Source organism: Theropithecus gelada, chromosome 16, assembly GCF_003255815.1.
Source record: "Theropithecus gelada isolate Dixy chromosome 16, Tgel_1.0, whole genome shotgun sequence".
Classification (NCBI taxonomy): domain Eukaryota; kingdom Metazoa; phylum Chordata; class Mammalia; order Primates; family Cercopithecidae; genus Theropithecus; species Theropithecus gelada.
In genome coordinates, this window is record NC_037684.1 from 27,366,681 (window position 1) to 27,394,607 (window position 27,927).

A 27,927-nucleotide genomic window follows, 5' to 3' on the forward strand; every position below is an offset into this window, starting at 1 on the left:
TGGTATATTATTAATTTTTTTTTTTTTTTTTTGAGACAGAGTCTCGCTCTGTCGCCCAGGCTGGAGTGCAGTGGTGCGATCTCAGCTCATTGCAAGTTCCACCTCCCAGGTTCATGCCATTCTCCTGCCTCAGCCTCCCGAGTAGCTGGGACTACAGGCACCCGCCACCACCATCTGGGATATTATCTACGTTTTTATATTGTCAATCTCCCCTCACTAAATTTTAAACTCCATTAGAGAAGGACTTTGTTTTGTCCACTTTTATACCCTCATCATCTATAAGAATACCAGACATGTAAAAAGTGCACCACATATATTTGCTGACTGAATTAGTGATGAGAAAAATGTAACAGAAAAAGATAAAACTCACCTGTACTACCATTAAAAACTATAGAAATAAAACTAGCAGGCCAGGCGTGGTGGCTCACACCTGTAATCCCAGTACTTTGGGAGGCAGAGACAGGTGGATTGCCTAACATCAGGAGTTCGAGAGCAGCCTGACCAACGTGGTGAAACCCTGTCTCTACTAAAAATACAAAAACTAGCAGGGCGTGGTGGTCGGTGCCCGTAATCCCAGCTAGTCAGGAGGCTGAAGCAGGAGATTTGCTTCAACCTGGGAGGCGGAGGTTGCAGTGAGCCGAGATCACGCCATGGCACTCCAGCCTGGGCAGTAAGAGTGAAACTCTGTCTCAAAAAAAAAAAAAAAAAAAAAAAGTTGCTAATAAAAGCTAAATAACAGAATAACAGGCCAGGCACAGTGGCTCATGCATGTAATTCCAGAACTTTGGGAGGCTGAGGCAAGAAGACTGCTTGAATGTATGAGTTAGAGACCAGCCTGAGCAACAGCTAGAAACCCCATCTCGGCCGGGCGCGGTGGCTCAAGCCTGTAGTCCCAGCACTTTGGGAGGCCGAGACGGGTGGATCACGAGGTCAGGAGATCGAAACCATCCTGGCTAACATGGTGAAACCCCGTCTCTACTAAAAAATACAAAAAAATTAGCCGGGCGAGGTGGCGGGCGCCTGTAGTCCCAGCTACTCCGGAGGCTGAGGCAGGAGAATGGCGTAAACCCGGGAGGCGGAGCTTGCAGTGAGCTGAGATCCGGCCCCTGCACTCCAGCCTGGGTGACAGAGCGAGACTCCGTCTCAAAAAAAAAAAAAAAAAAAAAAAAAAAAAAGAAACCCCATCTCTACAAAAAATACAAAACATTAGCCGAGTGTGGTGGCATACACCTGTGGCCCCAGCTACTCAGGAGGCTGAGACAGGAGGATCACTTGAGCCCAAGAGGCAGAGGTTGCAGTGAGACGAGATCATGCCACTGCACTCCAGCCTGGGTAACAGAGTGAGACTCTGTCTCAAAAAAAAAAAAAAAAAAAAAAAATGGCTGCATAAGGCCTGGCGTGTAGCTCATGGCTGTAATCCCAATATTGTGGGAGGCCGAGGCAGGCAGATAACTTGAGCCCAGGAGTTTCAGACCAGCCTGGCAACATGCTGAAATCCCGTCTCTACAAAGAAATACAAAAATCAGCTGGGTATGGTGGTGTACACTTGTAGTCTTAGCTACTCGCGGGGCTGAGGTGGGAAGATTACCGGAGCTGTGGAGAGATTTAGGCTATAGTGAGCCATGATCGCACCACTGCACTCCAGCGTGGGTGACAGAGCAAGACCCTCTCTGCAGGGCGGGGGGGAAGGTCAGGCACAGTGGCTCATGCCTGTAATCCCAGCACTTTGGGAAGCCGAGGAGGACAGATCACGAAGTCAAGAGATCGAGACCATCCTGGCCAACATAGTGAAACCCCGTCTCTACTAAAAATACAAAAATTAGCTGGGCGTGTTGGTGTACGCCTGTAATCCCTGCTGCTTGAGAGGCTGAGGCAGGAGAATCACTTGAACCTGAGAAGCGGAGGTTCCAGTGAGCCAAGATCACGCCACTGCACTCCACTCCGGCCTGGGGCCTGGGCAACAGAGTGAGACTCCATCTCAACAAAAAATAAATAAATAAAATAGATACATAATTCATAAAAGGATCCATAATACACAATTACCCATGGTTGCTGCTGGGGCACAGTGGCACACAATGGCTCACACCTGTAATCCCAATTAGCTATGCATGGTGGCGCACGCCTGTAGTCTCAGCTATTTGGAAGACTGAGGTGGGAGGACTGCTTGAGCCTAGGAGGTCAAGGCTGCAGTGAGCTATGATGGTGCCACTGCACTCCACACTGGGCAACACTGTGAGACCCTGTCTCTAGAAACACACACACACACACACACACACACACACACACACAAATGGTTACCTCTGGGGAATGAGGTGGGGAGAAGACTTACTTTTCTTTTAAACTCACTTTAAGATAAATAGAAAATTGTATTTTAACTTCCCTTCCCAGCACAAATACTAAAGCAACAGTTTAACCTCCATTTCCAGTCTGAAATTAAACCATAGGCCTATTCCTATAACTGTCTTATTTTAGTAAAACAGAAGTGGGTGGAAGAAAGATATGTCACTGAAACATATGAAACTGAGAGACTTGAGTCTACTGTAAGAACAGCCAAGGAGGTTGATGCTCAAGTTTCCTTAACTAAAATAATGGTAACAATTCACAGAGATTGTGCAGTTCAACTCAGTTGCAGTGAATGAAAGCTACAAGAAAGTTTACTGAACTAGTTCTCCATTAAATTTTGCTTAGGCAGCCAGGCGCAGTGGCTCATGCCTGTAATCCCAGCACTTTGGGAGGCCGAGGCGGGCAGATCACGAGGTCAAGAAATCGAGACCATCCTGGCCAACATGATGAAATCCCGTCTCTACTAAAAATACAAAAATTAGTTGGGCATGGTGGTGCATGCCTGAAGTCCCAGCTACTCGGGAGGCTGAGGCAGAAGCATCACTTGAACCCAGGAGGCAGAGGTTGCAGTGAGCCGAGATCGTGCCACTGTACTCCAGCCTGGCAACAGAGATTCCGTCTCAAAACAAAACCAAAAAAAAAAAAAAAAAAGAAAGAAAACTCATCAGTTCTGCCGGGCACGGTGGCTCACACCTGTAATCCCAGCACTTTGGGAGGCCAAGGTGGGCAGATCAAGAGGTCAGGAGATTGAGACTATCCTGGCTAACACAGTGAAACCCAGTGGCATGCGCCTGTAGTCCCAGCCACTCTGGAGGCTGAGGCAGGAGAATCGCTTGAGCCCGGGAGGCAGAGGCTGCATTGAGCCGAGATCGCGCCACTGCACTCCAGCCTGGGGGACAGAGCAAGACTCTGTCTCGAACAGGAAAAAAAAAAAAAATTAAAAACTAATCAGTCTAGGGATGAGTGAGGTGCCTCTCTCCTGTAATCTGAACACTTTGGGAGGCCAGGGCAGGCGGATCACTTGTGGACAGGAGTTCGAGATCAGCCTGAGCAACACGGTGAAACTGAGTCTCTACAAAAAATATAAAATTTAGCTGGAAGTGGTAGCGTGCACCTCTAATTCCAGCTACTCAAGAGGCTAAGGCACAAAAATCGCTTGAACCCGGGAGGCGGAGGTTGCAGTGAGTTGAGATCACATCACTGTACTCCAGCCTGGGTGACTGGGTGAGACTCCATCTCAAAAAAAAAAAAAAGAAAAAAATATATATATACATACACACACACACACACACACACATATATATATATATATATTTTTGCTTCGACCTCAATCTTATTTCCATTTTTAAAGAGTACCATTAGCATAAAGCATAGTAACTACCTAAGTACTATGTGACTGGTTAGGAACTTTCAACCTAAATGTGTATCCATTTGTAATTCCACAAAAGAACACTATTTCCAATAAAGATTATGTGGAGCACATATATTCTCCCCTACTTCCCAGACTGATATTGCATTGAATCCTGTGCTTTCCTGTTCTTAACTCACCTCTGAAGAAATACTGTTTCTAGGAATACTGACCAAACATCAGCCATCTGACAACAGCCAGAACATGTAAAGAAAAGAATAAAACTGTACGCTTGCTAGGTATGTAGTACAGGTGTACCCTGACTTACGATGGTTTAACTTAAGATTTTTTGACGTTACAATGGTGTACACGTAATATGCATCAGTAGAAACTGCAATGAGTACACATACAATCATTCTATTTTTCACTTTCAGTAATCATTAAGTTACATGCGATATTTAACATTTTTATTATAAAATCAGCTTTGTGTTAGATAATTTTACCCAACTGCAGACTAATGGATCTGAGCATGCTTAAGGTAGGTGAGGCTAATCTATGATGTTTGGTAGGTTAGGTGTATTAACTGCACTTTCTTTCTTTTTTTTTTTTTTTTTTTTTTTTGAGACAAAGTCTCGCTCTTGTCCCCCAGGCTGGAGTGCAATGGTGCAATCTCAGCTTGCTGTAACCTCTGCCTCCCGGGTTCAAGCGATTCTCCTGCCTCAGCCTCCCAAGTAGCTGGGATTACAGGCACCTGCCACCACACCTGGTTAATTTTTGTATTTTAGTAGAGATGGGGTTTCACCATGTTGGCCAGGCTGGTCTCGAACTTCTGACCTCAGGTGATCCGGCCGCCTCAGCCTCCCAAAGGGCTGGGATTACAGGCGTGAGCCACAGTGCTTTTTTTTTTTTTTTTTTTTTGAGACAAGGTCTCACTCTGTCATACAGGCTGGCGTGGAGTAGAGTGGCATGATCTTAGCTCACTACAACCTCCACTTCCTGGACTCAAGCAATCCTTCTACTTCACCCTCCCAAGTAGTTGGGACTACAGGTATGCACCAACATGCCCAGCTAATTTTTAAATTTTTTGTAGAGATGAGGTCTCACTATATTGCCCAAGCTGGTCTTGAACTCTGGGCTCAAGCGATCCTCCCACCTTGGTCTTGCAAAGTGCTGGGGTTACAGGCATGAGTGACCGCACTAGGTCTTAACTACTACATTTCCAACTTACAATACTTTCAATTTATTATAGGTTTATCAGGGCATAGTCCCATCTGTATTATAAAAACTAAAAAGGTAATGTGATGAGTTAATTACATATTTTATTTGAATATATATTTGACAGTCGTTAGAAGGATCAGCGAGATCTTGACCACAACTTCAGAACACCATTTATTGAGACTATTTATAATGCAAATTTCACATTATTGAAATAATAAGTAATTTAAATGCTTAAGAAAATGGTATTATTTTTTCTTGGTATTCTTTCTATATTAAAAACTTATTTTGACCAGGCATGGTGGCTCACACCTGTAATCCCAGCACTTTGGGAGACCAAGGCAGGCAGATTGCTTAAGCTCAGGAGTTTGAGACCAGCCTGACCAACATGGCAAAATCCCATTTCTACCAAAAATGTGAAAAAAATAGCTGGGCATGGTGGCACACGACTGTAATTCCAGCTACTCGGGAAGCTGAGGCACAAGAATCACTTGAGCCTGGGAGGTGGAGGTTGCAGTGATCCAAGATCGCACTGCAGCCTCCAGACTGTGCTCCAGCCCAGGCAACAGAACAAGAACCTGTCTCAAAAAAATAAAAAGTTGCATTTTTTTGTTGCTTAAAAAAATAAAATCTGCCGGGCCCAGTAGCTCACGCCTATAATCCCAGCCAGCACTTTGGGAGGCTGAGGTGTGTGGACTGCCTGAGGTCAGGAATTCGAGACCAGCCTGGCCAACATAGTGAAACCTCATCTCTACTAAAAATACAAAAAATTAGCTAGGCACGGTGGCAGGCGCCTGTAATCCCAGCTACTAGGGAGGCTGAAGCAGGAGAATCGTTTCAACCCGGGAGGCAGAGGTTACAGTGAGCCGAGATCGCGCCATTGCACTCCAGCCTGGGCAACAAGAGTGAGACTCTGTCTCAAAAAAAAAAAAATTAGATCTACATTTGAGAAGCTTCTTTTATATAACCCCAGTCAACTGTGACTAAGAATACTGAATAATAATGAAGTTTTTTATCTTCCTGCAGTTACTATTCATGATAATGTACAAAGAAAGTTATAGTATTAAAGAAAAGTTTTAACCAGCCCTAGGAGAATTCCAAGATATATCAGGGTGCTTTTCTACAAATAGGTTGCAAAAATAAGTTGTGATAGGATGTTGTTTAACATGACCTTCTTTCCTTTACACGAAAGACATGCAAAAATTTTCAAAAAGCTGATAAGGATGAATGTCAGGACACAGCATTGACAACGCAGTGCTCTTTTTAAAAAATAAATGCAGGCCAGGCGCAGTGGCTCACGCCTACAATCACAGCACTTTGCGAGGCTGAGGCAGGCAGATCACAAGGTCAGGAATCGAGATCATCCTGGCTAACACGGTGAAATCGCGTCTCTACTAAAAATACAAAAAATTAGCCAGGTGTGGTGGATGCCTGTAGTCCCAGCTACTCAGGAGGCTGAGGCAGGAGGATGGCGTGAACCCGGGAGGCGGAGCTTGCCGTGAGCCAAGATCGCGTCACTGCACTCCAGCCAGGGTGACAGAGCGAGACTCGGTCTCTAAATAAATAAATAAATAAATAAATAAATAAATGCATCTTTAATGTCTGTGTTTAATCATGTCATAGCTTTACTTTCTACATATCAGAGAAGGAAGAATGACCCATTTCTGGGGGCGGGATGGCGTAAAAGCTGGCTGATCCAGATGTCAACTTAACAATTTGGTGCCAGATTCTCATCTTAGGAGACATTTATTCACATTTGCCTAACAATGAGTACAGTAATAGCTGCAGTATAAATTCCAGACTGAAACACTACTAAATTATTACTGTTCAACTAGATTAAAATTCATAGGCATTCCTGTTTAATAAACCCAATATAAAAAACTGAATCAGGTTGGGCACAGTGGCTCACACCTGTAATCCCAGCACTTTGGGAAGCCAAGGTCCAGGAGTTCGAGACCAGACCAGGCAACATGGCGAAACACCATCTCTACAAAAAAATACAAAAATTGGCCAGACGTGGTGGCTCACACCTGTAATCCCAGCACTTTGGGAGGCCGAGGCAGGTGGATCACCTGAGGTCACAAGTTCAAGACCAGCCTGACCAACATGGTGAAACCCCGTCTCTACCAAAAATACAAAAATTAGCCAGGCGTGGTGGTTGGCACCTGTAATCCCAGCTACCAGGGAGGCTGAGGCACGAGAATCATTTTAACCTGGGAGGCAGAAGTTGCAGTGAGCTGAGATGGCGCCACTGCACTCCAGCCTGGGTAATAGAGCGCAAGACTCCATCTAAAAAAAAAAAAAAAAAAAAAAATTAGCCAGATATGGTGGCACGCACTATGTAGCCCCAGCTACTGGGGAGACAGAGGCGGGAGGATGGCCTGGGCCCCAGAGGTTGAGGATGCAGTGAGCCCAGATGTCGCCACTGCATTCCAACGTGGGTGACAGATCAAGACCCTATCTCAAACAAACACACAAAAACTGAATCAGATGAATAAAGAGATCATTAGTAGGCCAAGTACAGTGGCTCACGCCTGTAATCCCAGCACTTTGGGAAGCTGAGGCAGGTGGATCACGAGGTGAAGAGTTCAAGACCAGCCTGGCCAAGATGGTAAAACTCTGTCTCTACTAAAACTACAAAAATTACCCGGGCGTGGTGGTGGGCACCTGTAATCCCAGCTACTTGGGAGGCAGAGGCAGAGAACTGCTTGAACCCAGACAGAGGTTGCATTGAGTGGAGACAGCTCCACTGCACTCCAGCCTGTGTGACAGAGCAAGGCTCTGTCTCAAAAAAAAAAAAAAAAAATCATTAGTTGTATTCTTCCCTCTGTAAAAAGATTTTTCCATTAAATAAGTTCCTCTAAAGCATTTAAAATTTATTTGCAGTTCGGTGCAGTGGCTCATTCCTGTAATCCTAGCACTTTGGGAGGAAAAGGTGGGAGGATCACTTGAGACTAGGAGGTGGAAACCAGCCTGGGCAACTAGTAAGACCACCTGTCGCAAAAAAAAAAAAAAGAAAGAAAGCAGCAGAACCAGAAGAAGAAGATGAGAAGGAGAAGAAGAAGAAATAAAGAAACAAGCAGGAATCGAAAGCAGCATATAGGATAATAATACAAAGTCTAACTGGCTTTTCTTCAATAGCAAATGTAAGCAAAGAAATCTAAGAACATTGGCAATAAACTGACTATCTAATCTCTCTCCAGAGAATCACAGAATTTCCATGCTAGAAAGAAACAGAGTTGAGACAATGTAGGTCCAGAGAGGTAACTTACCCAAGGTCCCACAGACACCAGCAATACTAGAACTTCACTAGAATATGTATAATACACACACACAAACACACAAATTTATATAAATTATAAGAGCACATTTTGTTTCATAGTTCAGAACTAGTTCCCTTCATAAAATCCTGATGACATCACCTTAAAGCTGTCATTGTCTCCTTATCCAAATTAATTTCAAAATAATAGCATCAAAAGATACAGATGATCTGGTTCAAAAAAAGATGGAAAAAACATTCCAACAGAGAACTCTGGAAAACCCTGCAGCTAAGATTTAAATCCTTTATTTGCTACAAACCACAAATCCCTTCTCCCTTTCTTTTTCTTTTCCCCAACCATCTCTAAAAAGGGGGAAAAAAAAAAAAAGGGCCGGGTGCGGTGGCTCACGCCTGTAATCCCAGCACTTTGGGAGGCCAAGGCGGGTGGATTACAAGGCCAGGAGTTCGAGACCAGTCTGGCCAACATGGTGAAATCTCATCGCTACTAAAAATAGAAAAAATTAGCTGGGTGTGGTGGTGTGGTAATTGTAGCTATCAGAAGGCTGAGGCAGGAGAATCCCATGAACCCAGGAGGCGGGGGTTGAAGTGCCGGGATCACGCCATTGCACTCCAGCCTGGGCAACACTGCGAGACTGAGAAGAAAAAAATTAAAAAAGGAAAAAAAACAAAGAAAACAGCCAGGTGCGGTGGCTCATGCCTATAATCCCAGCACTTTGGGAGGCCAAGGCAGGTGGATCACCTGAGGTCAGGAGTTCGAGACCAGCCTGGCCAACATGGTGAAACCTCGTATCTACTAAAAATACAAAAATTAGTTAGGGATCATGGCGCGTGCCTGTAGTTCCGGCTACTCAGCAGGCTGAGGCACCAGAATCACTTGAATCCAGGAGGCGGAGGTTGCAGTGAGCGAAGATCACTGCACCCCAGCCAGGGCGACAGAGTGAGATTCTGCCAAAAAAAAAAAAAACAAAAAACAAAAAACAAAACTGGTTCTTTAACAATAACTGCAATTCAGTATACAGTGTGTTGGCTCTGGCTTTTCTTGGACCTATAAAAAAAAAGGGCAGCATGTACAAAAAATGCTCTACATTTAAGAACCTATCCTAATCGAAAAATTTTAGTTTCATTTTTGCCTTCCTGCTACATATAATTCCTCACTCTGCAGATACTAAAGCAAACATGAAGTGCCCACAATAGCTATACCTAAGGTATCTTTTATTATTGCAAATTAAAAGTAAAACTGAGGCTGGGCCAGGTGGCTCACACCTGTAATCCCAGCACTTTGGGAGGCCGAGGCAGGTGGATAACTTGAGGTGAGAAGTTCGAGACCAGCCTGACCAACACGGTGAAATCTCAATTCTATAAAAAAAATGTAAAATTTGCCAGGCATGGCGGTGCATGCCTGTAATCCCAGTTACCTGGGAGGCTGAGGCAGGAGAACCACTTGAACCTGGGAAGCAGAGGTGGCAGTGAGCCGGGACTGTGCCACTGCACTCCAGCCTGGACAACAAGAGTGAAACTCCATCTCAAAAAAAAATAAATAGGCCAGCGCAGTGGCTCATGCCTGTACTCCCAGCACTTTGGGAAGCCAAGGCGGGCAGATCACCTGAGGTCAGGAGTTTGAGACCAGCCTGGCCAACATGGCAAAACCCTGTCTCTACTAAAAATAAAAAAATTAGTTGGGCATTGTGGCGGGTGCCTGTAATCTCAGCTACTTGGGAGGCTGAGCCAGGAGAATCACTTGAACCCGGGAGGCGGAGGTTGCAGTGAGCTGAGATCGCACCATTGCACTCCAGCCTGGACAAGAAGAATGAAACTCTGTCTCAGGGAAAACAAATAAATAAATAAATAAACAAATAATAAATAAATAAATAAACTGAGAATGCTTCCCCAGTTTTCACTTTGAAATGTATTCTCCACTTGATGAGAAAGTCACACCAGCAAACACCACACTGGTTACTATATTTCATTAAGTTTGGGCCAGGATTTTATATATATATTGCCAACCTTCACTTCCATTTATGGAAGTGTTGTTAGATATAATTTCTGTCTTAGCACCAAAGTAAAGCCTAAGATCAACTTAATTACTCACTTACATGGAATTGGATTTCCTTTTTTGTTTTGACCAGAAATTCCTGGGATCAAGGACAAAAATGATATATAAATTCATTTTATTTCCACCTGACTACAACTGTTAGATAAGAGGCTTATTAAAAGAGTATCATAAAATCAGTTTGAGGATACATGATTAGGGAATAAGTAGGTTACTTACTTAGAGCTATAATTCACATGCCTAATAAATAATTATTTAATCTTTACTAAATACCCAACAAAATCATTACTTTAAGAGAAACAGGCCGAGCATGGTGGCTCACGCCTGTAATCCCAGCACTTTGGGAGGCCGAGGCTGGCGGATCACGAGGTCAGGAAATCGAGACCACCCTGGCTAACATGGTGAAACCCTGTCTCTACTAAAAAATACAAAAAAATTAGCCGGACATGGTGGCGGGCACCTGTAATCCCAGCTTCTTGGGAGGCTGAGGCAGGAGAATGGTGTGAACCCGGGAACCAGAGCTTGCAGTGAGCCGAGATTGCGCCACAGCACTCCAGCCTGGGCGACAGAGCAAGACTCCATCTCAAAAAAAAAAAAAAAACAAGAGAAACAGTCTTCAAAAGCTAATGCAAATTTGGTTTGGATTTATCATATTAAATATATAACTTTGTTTTTTATAAAAGTTATACAAAGGCAAGACGAATTGAGCACAAACACTATTGCACAGTTCAATATCACCACCTATTGTTACTTGCTGTTAAGTAAAAATGTTTTATGTATCTAATGGATCCAACTATATTAAGACATAAAACTGTAAAACCGGCCGGACGCGGTGGCTCAAGCCTGTAATCCCAGCACTTTGGGAGGCCGAGGCGGGTGGATCACGAGATCAGGAGATCGAGACCATCCTGGCGAACACGGTGAAACCCCGTCTCTACTAAAAAAATACAAAAAACTAGCCGGGTGAGTTGGCGGGCACCCGTAATCCCAGTTACTCCAGAGGCTGAGGCAGGAGAATGGCGTAAACCCGGGAGGCGGAGCTTGCAGTGAGCTGAGATCCGGCCACTGCACTCCAGCCCGGGCAACAGCGCGAGACTCCGTCTCAAAAAAACAAAAAACAAGGCCGGGCGCGGTGGCTCACGCCTGTAATCCCAGCACTTTGGGAGGCCGAGGCGGGCGGATCACAAGGTCAGGAGATCGAGACCACGGTGAAACCTCGTCTCTACTAAAAATACAAAAAAAAATTAGCCGGGCGCGGTTGTGGGCGCCTGTAGTCCCAGCTACTCGGGAGGCTGAGGCAGGAGAATGGCGGGAACCCGGGAGGCGGAGCTTGCAGTGAGCTGAGATCCGGCCACTGCACTCCAGCCTGGGCGACAGAGCGAGACTCCGTCTCACAAAAAAAAAAAAAAAAAACTGTAAAACCACAGCTGGATGCCTTGGCTTTTCTGAGTCAATATTTGGATGGGAGGGGTCTGATCTAAGAATTGGTTTAGTCTCACTAAGTCTGAAGACCAAGTAGGAAAACAGTGTAAAGACAACTATGCACAAGTAGCTAAATTTGGTCACTTTAAGGGCATTCTTTCTTCTCCCTTCCTCCTTTGGATTTTCCTGGTGTCATGGAATATTTTATTTTGAACATCTAAAAATACCTTTCCAAAACCACAGTACTAGTTAGATTACTGAAACTTTTTTTTTTTTTTGAGACGGAGTCTCGTTCTGTCTCCCAAGTTGGAGTGCAGTGGCGCGATCTTGGCTCACTGTAAGCGCCGCCTCCCAGGTTCACACCATTCACCTGCCTCAGCCTCCCAAGTAGCTGGGACTACAGGCACCCACCACCATGCCCGGCTAATTTTATTTTATTTTATTTTATTTTTGTATTTTTAATAGAGACGGGGTTTCACCGTGTTAGCCAGGATGGTCTCGAACTCCTGACCTCGTGATCAGCCCACCTCAGCCTCCCAAAGTGCTGAGATTACAGAATTTTTGCTTTTTTATTTTTTAAGATGGAATCTCACTCTGTCACCCAGGCTGAAGTGCAGTGGCACAATCTCAGCTCACTGCAACTTTCACCTCCCTGGTTCAAGCGATTCTCCCACCTCAGCCTTCTGAGTAGCTGAAATTACAGGCGTCCGCCACTACACACGTCTAATTTTTGTAATTTTAGTAGAGACGGGGTTTCACCATGTTGGCCAGGCTGGTCTTGAACTCCTGACCTCAAGTGATCTGCCCATCTTGGCCTCCCAAAGTGCTGGGATTACAAGCCCGAGCCACTGTGCCCAGCCAGATACTGCACCCGGCCAGATACTGAAATTTTTAATTCAGTTTCCCGTATGTTACCAGTTGAGAAACAGTAACCTAAGGAGCAGGAATGAGATCCTTGGCCTATAAGCAAGCATTTATAAATTTGCTAGAAAAATGAGATAAAGATTTGAAAACAGACAACTTTAGGAATGAAAAGAGATAGATTTTTTAAAAATTAGGATTAAAAAGCATCATCAACACTAACAGTTAAAACTGACAAATGACCTGAAACATAAGAAGACTTTAAAAGTGTGACCACTTGTAGGCCGGGCGCGGTGGCTCACACCTGTAATCCCAGCACTTTGGGAGGCCAAGGTGGGCGGATCACTTGAGGTCAGAAGTTCTAGACCAGCCTGGCCAACATGGCAAAACCCTGTCTCTACTAAAAACACAAAAATTAGCCAGGCATGGTGGCACGCCCCTGTAATCCCAGCTACTCGGAAGGCTGAGGCAGGAGAATCGCTTGAACCTGGGAGGTGGAGACTGCAGTGAGGCAAGATCATGCCACTACACTCCAGCCTGGGCAACACAGTGAGACTCTGTCTCAAAAATAAATAAATAAATGGTAAAAGGACCCATGATTATGCAATAAAGAAACATCAATAACACTGTTCAAAAAGGACAGATTGAACGGGTCCAAAATGCCCAGGCCTTTGATATATATTTTCTATAAGTTAGATAATTGCTTTCAAACCAATTGCTAGAGTGTAAAAAACAAAATTCCTTAGTTTTACCAGTACTCAATCCCATTGCAAGGGTTTTCAAAAGAAACAAATTACTGTCACCCACTGGAAAAATATATACCACTTTCACACGCACCAATTTGGAAATATGGCTATTTTCTATGCACAACGTTCTTTAAATTAGACGATAAAAGTTTTAATGGATAAAAACGTCTTTATTTCAGCCTTAACTGTATTCTGAGACTGAGCCTACAAACTTAAATATTATAGTGGCTGTTTCAGAAAAAATGGCCAGGGAAATATGATCTTCTGCTTTTATTCAAAAATCACAGATTCATAGGATTCCAGAAAAAAGGTACCTTAGTGATTGAGTCTAATTCCCTTGCTTTATAGAAGAGGGAAATCACCAAGCTAGAAAAGTAAAAAGAATGACTAGGCCGGGTGTCGTGGCTCACGTCTGTAATTCCAGCACTTTGGGAGGCTGAGACGGGTGTGTCACCTGAGGTCAGTAGTTCAAGACCAGCCTGGCCAATATGGCAAAACCCCATCTCTACTAAAAATACAAAAATTAGCTAAGCATGGTGGCGGGTGCCTGTAATCCCAGCTACTTGGAAGGCTGAGGCAGGAGAATCTCTTGAACCCGGGGGTTGCAGTGAGCCAAGATTGCACTATTGCACTCCAGTCTGGGAGACAAAAGCGAAACTCCTTCTCAAAAAAAAAAAAAAAGAAAAGAAAAAAAGAAAAAGAAATGACCAAGGTTACAGTTAGTTGCTGGCAAAAAATTAAGATTAATATCCAGGTTTCACCGGGTGTGGTGGCTCACACCTGTAATCTCAGCACTTTGGGAGGCCGAGGCGGGCGGATCATGAGGTCAGGAGATTGAGACTATCCTGGCTAACATGGTGAAACCCGTCTCTACTAAAAATACAAAAAAACTTAGCCAGGCATGGTGGCGGGCGCCTGTAGTCCCAGCTACTCGGGAGGCTGAGGCAGGAGAATGGTGTGAACCCGGGAAGCAGGGCTTGCAGTGTTGCAGTGAGCTGAGATCGCACCACTGCACTCCAGCCTGGGCGACAGAGCAAGACCCCAGCTCAAAAAAAAAAAAATCCAGGTCTCTTCACTCACAATGTAGTATGCTCTTTTTGTCATGCCACATTTTAAGATTTTTGTTATTTTGTTGTTTGTTTGTTTGAGACAGAGTCTTACTCTGTCACCCAGGCTGGAGTGCAGTGGCGTGATCTCGACTCACTGCAACCTCTGCTTCCCAGGTTCAAGCGATTCTCATGCCTCAGCCGTTGGAGTAGCTGGGACTACAGGTGCACGCCACCATGTCCAGGTAATTTTTGTATTTTTAGTAGAGACAGGGTTTCACCATGTTGGCTAGGCTGGTCTCAAAGTCCTGAGCTCAGGTGATCCGCCCGCTTTGGCCTCCTAAAGTGCTGTGATTACAGGCGTGAGCCACCATGCCCAGCCAGATTTTTGTTACTTTGGATAAAATGAAGCAAGTAGGCAAACAAATATTACATGCTAGGGCTACAGGTTGCATGTAATATTACAGATTTATAAGAAAGGCAGTGAGGTGTAATGAAAAACCATAATGAACATGGATTCAAAATACCCAAATTGGAGCATATCACTTTCTAACTTACGGGTTCTTATCTCCAGGCACTGTTTAAACTGTAAAATGGTATCTGAATGTCAGTCAATGTTACCACTATGATTATTTTTTAACGTTAGGCTTTTTAATAAACCCATTAAGACAGAATTTTCCTCCAACAGTACTATATCCTTATAATGAAACCACTAAGAGTATGACAAAGTGGAGAGGCTTAACTGAAAGAAACCTAAGCTTGGACTCAAGTGCTAGCCTAGATATTTAAACACTAATCTCACTAAGTGTTAAGATAATGTCAATTATGGGGCTTAAAATGAAGGTGGGCAGGTGTGGTAATCACGCCTGTAATCACAACACTTTGGGAAGCCGAGGAGAGGATCACTTGAGCCCAGGAATAGCAAATACAAAATGAAATATAATGGATGAACTTTGGAAAAGCTCTTTTCCAAAAATTTTATAGACTTCTTGCTAGTTATACTAAAAACAAAGCAGGATGACAGTGGAGTCAAAAAAAAAAAAAAATGCAGATTGGAATCCTGGCTCCCCCACTTACTAGCTGTGCAATTTGAACACCTTACTTAACCTCTCAGGCCTCCAGTTTCCTCAAGTGTAAAACAGAATAGTAAAACTAGAGGTAACTAGCCGGGCGCAGTGGCTCACGCCTGTAATCCCAGCACTTTGGGAGGCCAAGGCAGGTGGATCACCTGAGGTCAGGAGTTCGAGACCAGCCTGGCCAACATGGTTAAACCCCGTCTCTACTAAAAATACAAAAATTAGCCAGGCGTGGTGGTAGGCGCCTGTAATCCCAGCTACTTGGGAGGCTGAGGCAGTAGAATCGCTTGAACCTGGGAGGTGGAGGTTGCAGTGAGCCGAGATCGCACCACTGCACTCCAGCCCGGGGACAAGAGCGAGACTTCATCTCCAAAAAAAAAAAAAAAGAAAAAGAAAACAAAACAAAAACTAGAGGTAACTGAGGTAAAACATCTGGCTCAGTGTCCGGCATGCAGGAAGTGTTCAATAACCATCATTAAATTTGAAAGAAAATTACTAAAATTTGCTACAAAGTTTACTATAATAAAAAATATCTGAATGGTAAGTTTTAATTAAGTGACTAACACAATTCAGCACATACTACATTAACCTACAAGGGTTATTACTATATACATTTAATGCCCAGGTGACACAGCAAGAAAAACATGAATTTTCACATCTCTCGATCTCTTAACTAGAGACTCTTTATTCAGTAGTCATCTACTTTGGCTATTCTACAAGATGCTACACATCTGGCTAACAGGTACTCGCCCTTGTTGTTGTTGTTGTTTCTTTTGGAGACGGAGTCTCTCGCTGTGTCGCCCAGGCTGGAGTAAAATGGCACAATCTCGGCTCACTACAACCTCCACCTCCTGGGTTCAAGCGATTCGCCTCCTGCCTCAGCCTCCTAAGTAGCTGGGATTACAGGCTCCCACTACCACGCCCAGCTAATTTTTGTATTTTCAGTAGAGACCAGGTTTCACCAGATTGGTCAGGCTGGTCTCGAACTCCTGACCTCGTGATCCACCCACCTTGGCCTCCCAAAGTGCTGGGATTACAGGCATGAGCCACCTCACCTGGCCCCTTGGTTTTAACTAAAACATCTTTTTTTATATATATAGCTCTAACCCAGAGTGGGAGATTTAAGGTGTGTGGCCTCCAGTTACAACACACAAAAGCATACCTATAAAAGGATTTCAATGAACCAACTATCTAAAATTCATAGAGCTGCAGTTATTTTCTCCAAGAAAAAAACATCTTATACAGCCATAATTTTAAATTAGCTATTATGTGATATAAACATTTCATGCATCCACAAAAATTCTCAGTGAGAGATCTGCTATCTGCTTACAGTTGTAAAATTATCAGTTCTTTAAGAAGCAAAGACTGTAATTTTGAGGATTTAAAATATCATTTGATGTAAATGTTTAGATCTGCTTTATTTACGTATCTTTTATTGACTGAAAGTAAATATTTAAAATATTTTCAACATATAAGCAGTAAGTTTATTTACTACTTTCTAAGAAGCCAATTACTAATTGTCTCAGTCCTTGTAAATTAGGTCAATAAAGAGGTAAATGGTTTTAAGAAATACTCAATGAACTTCATTAACACTATCATTTCTAGCCATTCTCATCTGTATTCTGGCATGGAACACGTCACATTATACTAAGTGAATAGCTTTTAGTTTATAAACAAACACTTGTTTAATCATGAAACCGTCCAAGAAGGATTTCCCCCCCTTATTCTTTTTTTTTTACCTTCTCAGATCATATTTAGAAAGCTTTAGTTGCCAGCTACATCAGCTACAAGTTAAAAAGAAACCTCTTAATAAAGCAACAAATTTTCTTAGCACTTTATTATAGTATGCCACCCCTACAGAGACTGTAAATTAAAATATAAGAGAATTATAAAAATAGAAAATAGCAATGTAATTTTAAAGTATACACAAGAGAATACTTTCCAACAATTATTCAACCTAAAACGAATAGCAAACTGATAAAGAGCTAATTCCACAGGCAAAAGACTGTCCCCGACTCAAATCTTCAGTATCTGGAACTGCCTTTCAAGATTCCTGTTAACTGCTGAATATCTATTCAGTAATTTTAGTGACATTCTGGATTTTTACAGTACTACTGAATACGAAACCACCGTAAATTAACTTTAGTGGGGCTCTGTACATGAGGGTCATCCAATGTCCTATTAAAAACCAAATAATATATTCCATAATATCTTCTTCTAGTGATCAAGTTAAATACTAAAACTCTAAGAAGGCCAATTCTTTGATTTTCTCCACTCTTCGAGTACAACAGTAACACTGTAGCTCTGAACTTAAACTCACCCCAAACACTTCCTATCTTGATCTTCGTGGATCAATTCAAATTATTTTCCAGTTCGCATAATAAGAAATCAAAGAATAGATTAAACTGACAACCCTTAAAAGTCTTCACTCCCTGCACCTACTTGTCCAGTTTCTTAAACTTTTGTCTCGCCGTCTTACAATTTCATCTCTCAAATGGAGATGAAGAAAAACACCGAGTGAGATTGTCCACTGAGCTGTGAGTGATCCCAGGTCAGCCTGGTTCTCTGCCAGAAACGACCAGGTGACATTTACTCTTCCTGTAGAAGTTTCTTTCTCTTGACCCTCAAGGAACCTTCCAGAATATTGTTACACTATTATAATTCATCAGTAGTTACAATACTTCACTTCCCAAAGGAATCTCTTCCCTGCACGATGACTACTCTCTAAAGACGCTTTCAAGACCTTCCACTCCTCAATTCCAGGACAGTAAACCTCCCTCGCTAGAGGAGAAAAAGTTCCTAAAAGACAGACCGGAATGGATTTGCTGAACTTTCCTTCCAATCTCAAAGCATGTAGACATCCAAGGGTTCCCAGAAACAATGAGCTACAGAAGTACAGACTACACGGGGAAAAAGAGGAAGTATCAGAACAATACCCAAACCAAACACAGCACCGAAAACCCGTGGTCGCCTCTATCATCCCAGACTACCGCCCCCACTTCCCTAGTTTCACCAAGGTCTCAAACTTGGAGAAATGGCATCCATCCCCTAATTTCCTCCCTCAATAGACAACAAACGCGTCACGAAGAAAGTGGCAGAGAGAAAAGCAGCAGGCTCTGGTGGACCGGAGCCGTGATGGCTGGGTAGAAGGAGGCAAGCCAAGGGTTGTGTAAAGAATGGAAAGCTGAGCGATCCTGGGGGAGGGGGTAATTAGAGCGCCCAAGCTAATCCCCCGCCGGGGCCCGCCGGTGGGAAGAGACGGGGGGCGAACCGGCGAGGGGACTGGGGACAGCCGGCTGCGCTGGGCTTTCGGGTCGCAAGAAAGGGGAGCAGAGTCTGGCAGCCCCGCCAGTGGGTGGGTGACGGCGCCCGCCAGGGAGGAGGCTCCGTGCGGGGCGGACGTTTTGGGATGAGAGAGCGCGACCCGTCCTCCTCACGCCGCCTGAGACCCCCAAGCTCACACCTCAAATCTGCTCTTGGTCACTCCGTTCACGTCCCTCCTCATGGGGCCGGCGGGTGCGGCCCGGGCCGGGCTCTGCGGCGAGCGGAGTGCACAGACCTGGGGCCCAGGACAGGCCCGGGAGTTCCGGGACGAGGACTGGGTGCCGAACGGATGAGGCCGGGGCCGTGGGACGGGAACGAGAGACCTCTCGGCTCCGGCTGGGCCTCCACCACCTCCCGTGGCGCCAGCGGCCGCAACGACTGCACGTCGCTAGCTCGGCTCTCTCCTCAGCCTCAACTTCAACCCAAAACAAAAACACTCCCCACCTGCCAGCAACGCCGCTGCTCATTGGACAGAGCCGCCCGGGCCTCGGAGCGCCGGGGAGGGGGAGGGGCAGGGGCGGGAGGAGGAGGAGCGCGGCGGCGGCGCGAGACTACCCCTCCCCCACACGGGGCCGGCCCTGACGGTGCGCCCAGGAGCATCCGGAGCGCGGCGGCGGCACGACCCCCTGCGCCTCCGAGGCAGGCTAGCCCATCGGGAGAAGGCGAGGCAGGGAAGTGCCTGTGCGTGTGGAAAAGGGGTCTGTGGGGTGGGTGCGAGTGCGCGCGTGCTCGCGGACCGGCGAGGGAGAGTAGAGCAGGACCGCACTCTACGCGGGGCCCCTCTTCTGCCCCTTGTCCCCCTCTCCTCCCTCCGCGGGCAAACAGGCACGCACCCACCTGCACAGAACCTCAGCCTCTGCCCGCGCCCCCAACTCCTCGTTACTTGTTCCCCAGAAGCCTGTAAGCACCCTTCCCGGCCACCCAGCCCCTTCCCCTGTCACTCACTGTCGCCTTGAACCCAAAGTGCAGCAGGCGGTCCCTGCTCGGAGCCATTTTCCTCCTCTTTCTGGATGTGTCTAGATTGGGGCAGTGCGGCTGCCGCCGCCGCCTCCGCGATTGCCGCCGCCGCCGCCGCCTCCCCCACCCGAGTGTATTACATTACGGGGTGCTGCAGGGAGGCCTAGGGGGCCGCTGCCGGACCCTTGTCTCCCTGTGCATGGCTCGGGAGGGCGAGGGCTGGTTGCGCTAAGCGGCAGGCCGAGTGCCCGCCCTGGTCCGGGGATGACTGCGGAGCTGCACCTGGGGCCGGGGGTCGGGGGTGCAGGGCCGGAGCCGAGCAACCTTTCCTTTGGCCGGGGGAGGGGCGCGCGTCTGTGGGGGTGGGGCGGGCGAGACCGAAGGGCCTTTGGTTTTCCCTGCTCGGCCGCCGCCGACGCCCAATGGGCTGCAGAGCCTGCCTGTCCGCCAGTTAGGGCGCTGTTTGGTGAGAGCCTCGGCCTGACGTCATTTTGGCGGGAGAAACAAGCGTGTGTGAGCGAGTAGGCGGGGGCGTTTTCCCGATGGAAAGAAACACTTCATCATACTCCTGGGCTCCTTGTATAGAAGCTGATCTGTGTCATCATATTATATTGTTTTAACAAGTCTGACCTTCAAGGTTTCAGAATTTATGACCAAATTTCCACGAAGGAATAACCCAGGATTTTGTAGTTGTGTTGCTGCTTCTACGAACAACAAACTACAAAATCATGTCCTAAGCGTGAACTATTAGAAACTGTATAATAAATTCCAGCAGTCCTGGCAGGAGCAGCAGCACTGCTAATTGTATGCTTCCAAAGCAGTTATGAGTTGGTCTTCCTCACACCCCTTTTAATTAGTGGTTTTAGCGACTGACTTGTTATGCATCTAAGAAATTAACAAGAGCAACAAGTGCTGCAGATCTTTAAGAATAGGTGTATTTTAGCTGGAGGGCATATTACCAAACTCTTAAAGCACTGTACAAACTTTTTTTTTTTTTTTTTTGAGACAGAGGCTCAACTCTGTCGCTTAGGCTGGAGTGCAGTGGCACGATCTCGGCTCACTGCAACCTCTGCCTCCCAGGTTCAAGTCTCCCCAAGTAGCTGGGATTACAAGCGCGCCGCACCGCGCCTGGCTAAGTAGAGACGAGGTTTCGCCATGTTGACCAGGCTGGTCAGTAACACTTGACTACAAGTGTTCTCCCACCTCGGCCCCCAGAATGCTAGGATCTTTTTTCTTTTGTAGAGATAGGGTCTCCCTATGTTGCCCAGACTCGTCTGCAATTCCTGGGCCCAAGTGATCCTCCAGCCTCCTCCCAAAGTCCTGAGATTACAGACCTCATGTGAGCCACCACGACTGCCCCCTTTTTTATTAATCCTAGAGGGGGCTTCGTAAAACCAGGGACCTAGCTTCAGAAAACTCATTCTCAGGCCCACAAACCCAGGTCTGTCTTCTCCTCCTGTTCCAGGTACTTTTAATGTTTTTGCTTAACTTCAGCCAGTGGAATAAAAAAGCTTTTCCATTCTGTCTCATCTAAGAGCTGTTTTCTCCCAGCAAAAACTACTGATGCATTTGGTGAGTAACACTGGCAAAGGGTAGAAAAACTGGCCTACAGATTAATAGAATGAAGGCAAGTTTCACAGGTCTGTCAGTTACCCATTCCAGTGGACCCATTTCAAGTAGTAATCAGGGAAGACATTTACTTTTGACTGACTCTTTAAAATTGACTGGAGTTTTGAACAAATGAAAAAAGTATTCGAAGTCTAAAATTTTATTACACACACGCAAATTACTTTTTATCAAAGAAGTTTATTTGCATGTAAATAAACAGGTTATTTTGTAATGTTTCGGGAAAAAAAATCCCACAACAGATTTCATCTACTTTCAAAAAAATGAAAAACCCCAAAGTATTTACAGAACGGCCATATGCACAGAAAACCAAATTTGAAAGATTTTTTTTTTAAAAAAAGACCCTCCCCAGCTGCTCCTGATGTACATTTTTAAACTCAAAATTTTAAGCTCAGTTCTTATAGCTGAACATGTTTCCCAATCTAGCTTCTGAGATGTTAAGTACTTCCTGCCCCTCCAAAAACTAACTCAAGGATAGAAATGTATGGGGGGCAGGAGAGGAGGGGAGAAGGAAAAAAAAAAAAGAGACTGCCCAAGGATTGTGAATAATGTTTCCTATACTGACATCTTTAAGTGACTCAACTGTGGATACTGTATGACTCACTGGCTTCCTGAAAGGGCTTCTGAGAATTCATGATATTGCTGCACTTAATTTTCCGATCTAGGCCTGAAGAAGGAAAATCTTTCAAGAGTCACCAACCTCAAGCCTGGTTTTGGCAATTATATCCTGCATTGTTTGTCCCCACCACCCCACCCCCCACCCACTAAAATACTTCTGTTTTAAGACACATTGACATTGAACCTGAAATCTTCATGTACATCAGAGCAGGTTATGACCAAGAACCCCTAATGTTAAGCCAAAAGACAGAAGAGGAATCAGGTCAAACTGAGAATACGTAAGACACCAGCAGCAGAAGATAGGTAGAAGTTGACTTCATGTCCTTGCCTTCTTTTGAAACAGAAGAATGAGTACACCTAGACAGGAGGGAGGTGTCCCAGGCTTGGTTTATTCTGCCTCTTCTCCTCCACCCTGTGGAGAAATGCAGTGCTCCCTGGTTCTCAGGCAGGGTGAAGCAGTTTAGCCCCGGCTCCCTGTTAAGCAAGTTCAGATGCTGGGTCAGTGTGGGGGTGAGCCCATCGACAATTCAGGGGCTTATCCTTCATCCAGATCCTAACTCGGGATTCTTTGATCTGGGATGAAGACAGAAAGAGAGAAAAGCTTCCCAGTTTACTCATTTTGGTATTTGTTGGCCCTGCTTGGGGGAGCTGAGCCCCTGATACTATTCAGTACATTCCCCATAAGATTTTCCCCACCCAGAACAAATTTTAAAAACCACGTAACTTTTTTTTTTCCTGCAGAAACCAACTGGATAGGATTCAAAACTAGGTGACAAACTCGTGAGAAATCCAACCTGGCTGAATGTCTGAGAGGCTGCTACTGTATCAACATCACAAGATAAAGCACTCTGGTATCACCTGCCCATATCCTCCTTAGTGTCACCCAAGACATTTGACTCTGATATGGTAACTGATAACTTTTTTTGCTCCACTTTGCAATGTTTTGTTTCCTACATCTTATTACCTTGGGACACAAAAGTGGCAGAGTTGTTGAGAGCTGATGACCATAAAAAGGAGAACACTAGAGGAAATGAGACAGGAAAGAAAGCCAAAGCTGATTTTCCAACTCTATGCTGACTCCAACCTGCAGAAAGAGCTGAATATAGAAATCTTCTTCCATATATGATGAAGTCACTCCACTTATGACATAACACACAGAGGAATCACCTGGCATTTTTTTTTTTTAAACCCAGAAGAGTTGTGCTGGGGACCATGCCCCATCCCGCTGATACAGATCCTGAATGGAATAATCAGGAATGGCACAGTGCAGGTGTCAATATCAAAGTAAGGCCGCAGAATTTTTGAGAGGACCCTCCAAAAACTGAGAACTTCTGTTGCACTCAAAACAGTCTCCTGGATTTCTATATTTTTATGTGAAGGGCTCTTATTGATGTCCTCCAGAATCCAGACTCAGACCTATTTCTCCAAAAAGGTCCAATTGGGTTGCTACATAGTAGCAAGGGTTTATCTTCATGCTCACCTAGCATTCCAGGCCCCCATTACTTCAAGTGAGCTTGAAATTGTTTTAAGTGAACTATGGCTGCGGATTTGTTACTGTTTTATCTCAGGGAGCATACTGTGGAGTGATTTAAAGTTTGGACTCCTTCTCCTTGTGATGAAGAGAAACAGTGAGTCCAGCTCTTAGGAATGGCATCAGTTCTCCTGCAAACAAAATGCTGGGATGCAGACTTTTGGCACATTGTGGAAACAGGAGAACTATTAATTCTGTAATGGTTTTCATGCTACCGGGTCAGGAAGGCTGTCACTAAACCTTACTGCATCTGAAAACGTGTTTACATCCCAACAAGCCACCTTAGCTTTTTTTTTTTTTTTTTGAAAGGAAAATGAGATTACAAGTCAATACCTCCACAGGGAGGTAACTCCTAATATTCCTATGATCTCTGAACCCTATTTAAACCCTCCTAAAATAAAAATATCATTTTGGTTTTTCTATTATATTTAACTCTAAAGGCGGGCTCTGACCAATCTGCTTGGGCTTGATGCTATAGTATTAGCACAAGCTATAAGCTCCCTACCACCATATAAGCCTTGCTCTTCGGCCTCCCATCATTTTGAACCCTAAACCTCATAGATTTAGAACGAAACACTGTATAAAAACAAACAGATAAAAGGTTAAAATATTACAAATAAATAGCTAAAATAATCTTCCCTCCCCCAGTCACTCCTAAGAAACAGACACCAAACATTACTTAAGTGTCCAAAATGACCAAAGTCCTTCATTTGCCCATGACTCAAATGGACAACTACCCCAAACAAAGTTGAACAACCTTCATGCAAATGCATCAAGGAATGTATTGCTTTTTCATTTTCTGCCCAGCCCTTCATATACATGCACTAAAATGAGTTTAAAACATGGCCTAAAAATGGAAAAAGGGAGAAGAAAATATATATGAATATTTCCCACAAAACTGTTTCCCCCCCTTCCCTCTCCCTACACCCCTCCCACCCCCCTCCCTTTCTTAAGCAAGTATTTTAACTTTTTCTTTCTGGCACAGGAACAAAGACTTCTTGGTAACCAGAATCAAACACTGTGGTTTCTTTAATAGGGTCTGGATATGCCTTTCTAATTCACCCAGCTCGATGTCAAAGCCATGCCATTTAGGATTCTTAACCAAATCAGACCTGTCTGACTCACCCCTTATGGTGGTTTGCCTATAAACTTATCAATAGTTTCTTTTCTCTGGCCCTGTTTCTTTTAGGAAATAAGGTTCCTAATTCCCAATCAGGGCCACATCCATAAGATCATCATCTTCCTCCCCAATCATAAAGTCTGGGCTGAGCCTTGAGGGTCTATCTGCAGATAAGATTGTGTTACTTGTCATAGACAAGGACTGGTCTGAAGAGATGGGTGATTTGGACCAACTCTCTGGCTTGATGCTATGAGATTTTTTCTTGTCTCGGTCTTTGTCCCGGTCTCGGTCCCTATCTTTGTCTTTTACTTTCTTCTTTTCCTTTTTGTGCTTCTTATGTTTCTCTGTGCTGTATTCAGGAAGTGGTCGGATACCATCATCTGAGCTGGGACTATTCTGATAAGATTTCTCTGCTATGGAGGAGCCTGACTCACTTTCACTGTCCAGATTCTGGGGGGTATATGCTGGTGACTTACTATGGCTAGGAGAGCCACGCTCATGCTTTGGAGTGGAACCACTGATGAGTGGAGAGCCATAGTTTTTAGAAGAAGCCATCTGAGGCCTAAGCCCTTCTCCACTACTTTCCCCAGGTTTCTGCAAAGTCACTTTGGCTTTAATGCTGGGGGAGCCTCCATCATGCTTACTGATGATAATTTTTGCCACACCTGTGCTCCCCACATTTTTTGACTCTGAGGTCTTCTTAGAAGAATCCACTGAACTCCCAGAGGTGGAAACCTTTGATTTGTCTTTATCACTTTTCTCACGCTTGCCCTGAAACTCTCCTCCTGACATGTTATGTTTAGAGGACATAGGATGGCTGGAAGAATTTGTGCTCACCCCCATCTGGCCGTCCAGTGGGTCTTCACCCCCAGGGCCACTGGTGACAACCCCATGCTTCAGTTTATCTATGACAGCTGTCAAGGACGGCTTCTTATTTCTGCTGGGAGATTTTCCTTTTGAACTCCCATGCTGGTTTTGAGAGGATGACATGGAAGAGCCACTTGAGGAAAAGGAGGAGGAAGATGCTGTACAAGAATTAGATGATGGGGGAGTTTTCTGGGACAACGAGCCTGAGGATCCTAACCCTGAAGATGACTTCATGCCAGAGCTTGAACTAGTTCCAGACATATGAGAACCACCAGAACCTGAACTGATAGGGGACTTGGCTTTAGAGGATGGAGGAGTTCCAGGAACAGGCTTCATTGGAGAGGCAAGCTTGTCAGAGCCTCCAGGTGGCCTTGAATGAGAAGGGGATATGTTTGGTTTACTTAAAGAAGGATTCATAAGTGATGATGGCTTTCCTTGAGGTTTCATCTTGGTGCTGCTAGAGCCACTGCTCAGTCCATGCTTGGTAATGGGAGAGGAGCCTGGCTTCCCCCCAGACTGGGATGAATTTTTGGACTGGCTAGATCCAGAAGACCCCTGGCTAGAATACATACTGCTGCTTAACTTGGAACTTGATGAGCCTTCTGATTTACTGCTTTTCATCTTCCCTGAGGTGGAAGCAGAAGATGAGGAAGAAGAGGAAGAATGGCTATGGTGGCTTTTGCTGCCTGAGGAAGACACAGAACCACTGCTGGTATACTGACTGTGAGAGGAAGGCTTGCCCACCATCACTGTTCCCTTAGGAATCTGAATAGTGATTTTGGGAATGGGTGGTGTGGCAACACCTGGGGGAGTCTGAGATCTTCCTGAACTGCCTGGAGATTTAGATCCACCTGTACTGGTAGGTGGGGTAAAAGGTCGGTTAGAAGAACTATGAGATGGAGACTTTCCCTCAGTGTCTGCTTTCTTCCTCTTTGGAGGCTTATCTTTGCTTTTCCCATCATTAGAAGGGGTCCGACTGCGTTTCCCTGGTTTGCTGTCTAATCCTGTCCCCGCGAGAGTACTATTACTGGTGCCATTGCCTTCCTTTACCCTCTTTTGAGTCTTTTCTTTCCCTAAGTCCCCAGTGGTCATTAAAGGACCCTGACTACCACTGTGATGCTCCATAAGATCTGCAGGACCTAAAGCTTTGCCGGCTACTGATATAATACTGAAATCAACTGTGTCAGCTTGGTTATTGGCCTTAAACTTGGTCTCCCCATTATCACCTCCAAGCATTGGCACCCCCAAAGTATTTAGTGCCTGAGATGCAAATCCTTTGAAATCATCATTATCCCCACTTTGGCTGCTTTCATCAAAATATTCTTCTCCAAAACCACTTTGGCTCTGGCTGTTCAATAAATCAGGATTGAAATCTACTCCATCATGAAAAAAATGATTGGTAGGAGAGTCACTACTGGGGCTTCCAGCAGCATCTGCAATAAGATCAGCTGGATCAGTGTATGGATTTTCATTATTGTTAGTTTGAAAGACATCAGAGTCAAAGAGGGTACTCTGAGAATGCCCAGAGCTTGAAGAATCTCGAAGAGGGGTGCCAATAGCTGGGCAATCATCACTAGTGCTGGGAAGTTTAGAAGCTTCTTCTGCAATGTCTGAAAGGATGTCAGTTACATCTGGGCCAATGCTGTCTGAACTGGATAGTCGGACCATCCTTTGAATACTGGGTTGGGGGTGAGGTACTGGTTGTGGGTAAGTTGTTGGGGGAGTGCTACACTGGCTTGGAGCTGGAGTGATGTGTGGTGTATCCAGTGTGTCAGCTGTCATGTTGACATCAAAGATAGGGTTCTGTGAGTCAACATCCATTGAAAATAGCTCCCTCTGAAAGTCATCTTCAGTCTGGTGCTTTGGTTTCTCGGGTGGTAATCTTGATGACTTCTTTTTCTTGGTCTTGTTGCTCCCCGAGCATATTTCCATCCGGGGTGAGCCGGAAGAGGAGTTCTGCCTTTCTAAAGGGCTGCTTCCATAAAGGGTTGAGAAATCCTGGGCAGGATTATCTTTAAGAAGGTTCATGAGCATCGGGTGGTTCTTGGTGTTGCCGGCCATCGAAGAGACAGGTGGCGGCGTGTGATGAGGAGGGGTCGGACTCGAGCCAATGGTAGACCCCCCGTTCCCTGTGATTTGCAACAAACTGGTAAGAATTGGGTTCTGAGACACCTTGCTGAAGTCCTCCCCATGGCCCACCGACTCATGCCGATCTTTGATGCTCATGCTCATATTAAACAAGGTGGTAATGGGACCCCCCGGAAAGGTGTTGGTTGGTGTAGTGGTACCACTCATTGGGTTGTTGCCTGTGGTCATGCCATACCCTGGGCTGCTAGCCGGGGGCAGGTTCTTTTTCACCATGTCTTCAACTGTCTCTGCAATGAGGGACAGTGCTGGGGTGTCGGCCTGAATGGTTTCAGCTTTCCTCCGAATAGCCCTCATCGTCACAGGGATGGACATACATCTGCAAGATAAGGAAGAAAACAAAGTTAACATT

The 27,927-nt window shown here is 45.1% G+C and overlaps 2 protein-coding genes across 4 annotated transcripts in view; both read right to left on the minus strand.

Annotated features, from left to right (window-relative positions):
- The window catches only part of FBXL20 (F-box and leucine rich repeat protein 20), a 154,704-nt gene extending 135,551 nt beyond the window's left edge, over positions 1 to 19,153 (minus strand). For 2 of the 3 annotated variants that reach the window (XM_025363658.1, XM_025363657.1), the window contains exon 1: positions 18,851 to 19,153. In XM_025363658.1, coding sequence (XP_025219443.1) covers positions 18,851 to 18,892 — 42 coding nt within the window. In that variant the 5' untranslated portion in view covers positions 18,893 to 19,153. The remainder of the gene's footprint in view (positions 1 to 18,850) is intronic. The other variant, XM_025363660.1, reaches the window with a different exon arrangement.
- Positions 19,154 to 21,454: 2,301 nt separating this feature from the next.
- Positions 21,455 to 27,927, minus strand: part of MED1 (mediator complex subunit 1) — a 50,681-nt gene continuing 44,208 nt past the window's right edge. Inside the window, exon 17 of the mRNA XM_025363649.1 lies at positions 21,455 to 27,894. Coding sequence (XP_025219434.1) covers positions 24,645 to 27,894 — 3,250 coding nt within the window. The 3' untranslated portion in view covers positions 21,455 to 24,644. The remainder of the gene's footprint in view (positions 27,895 to 27,927) is intronic.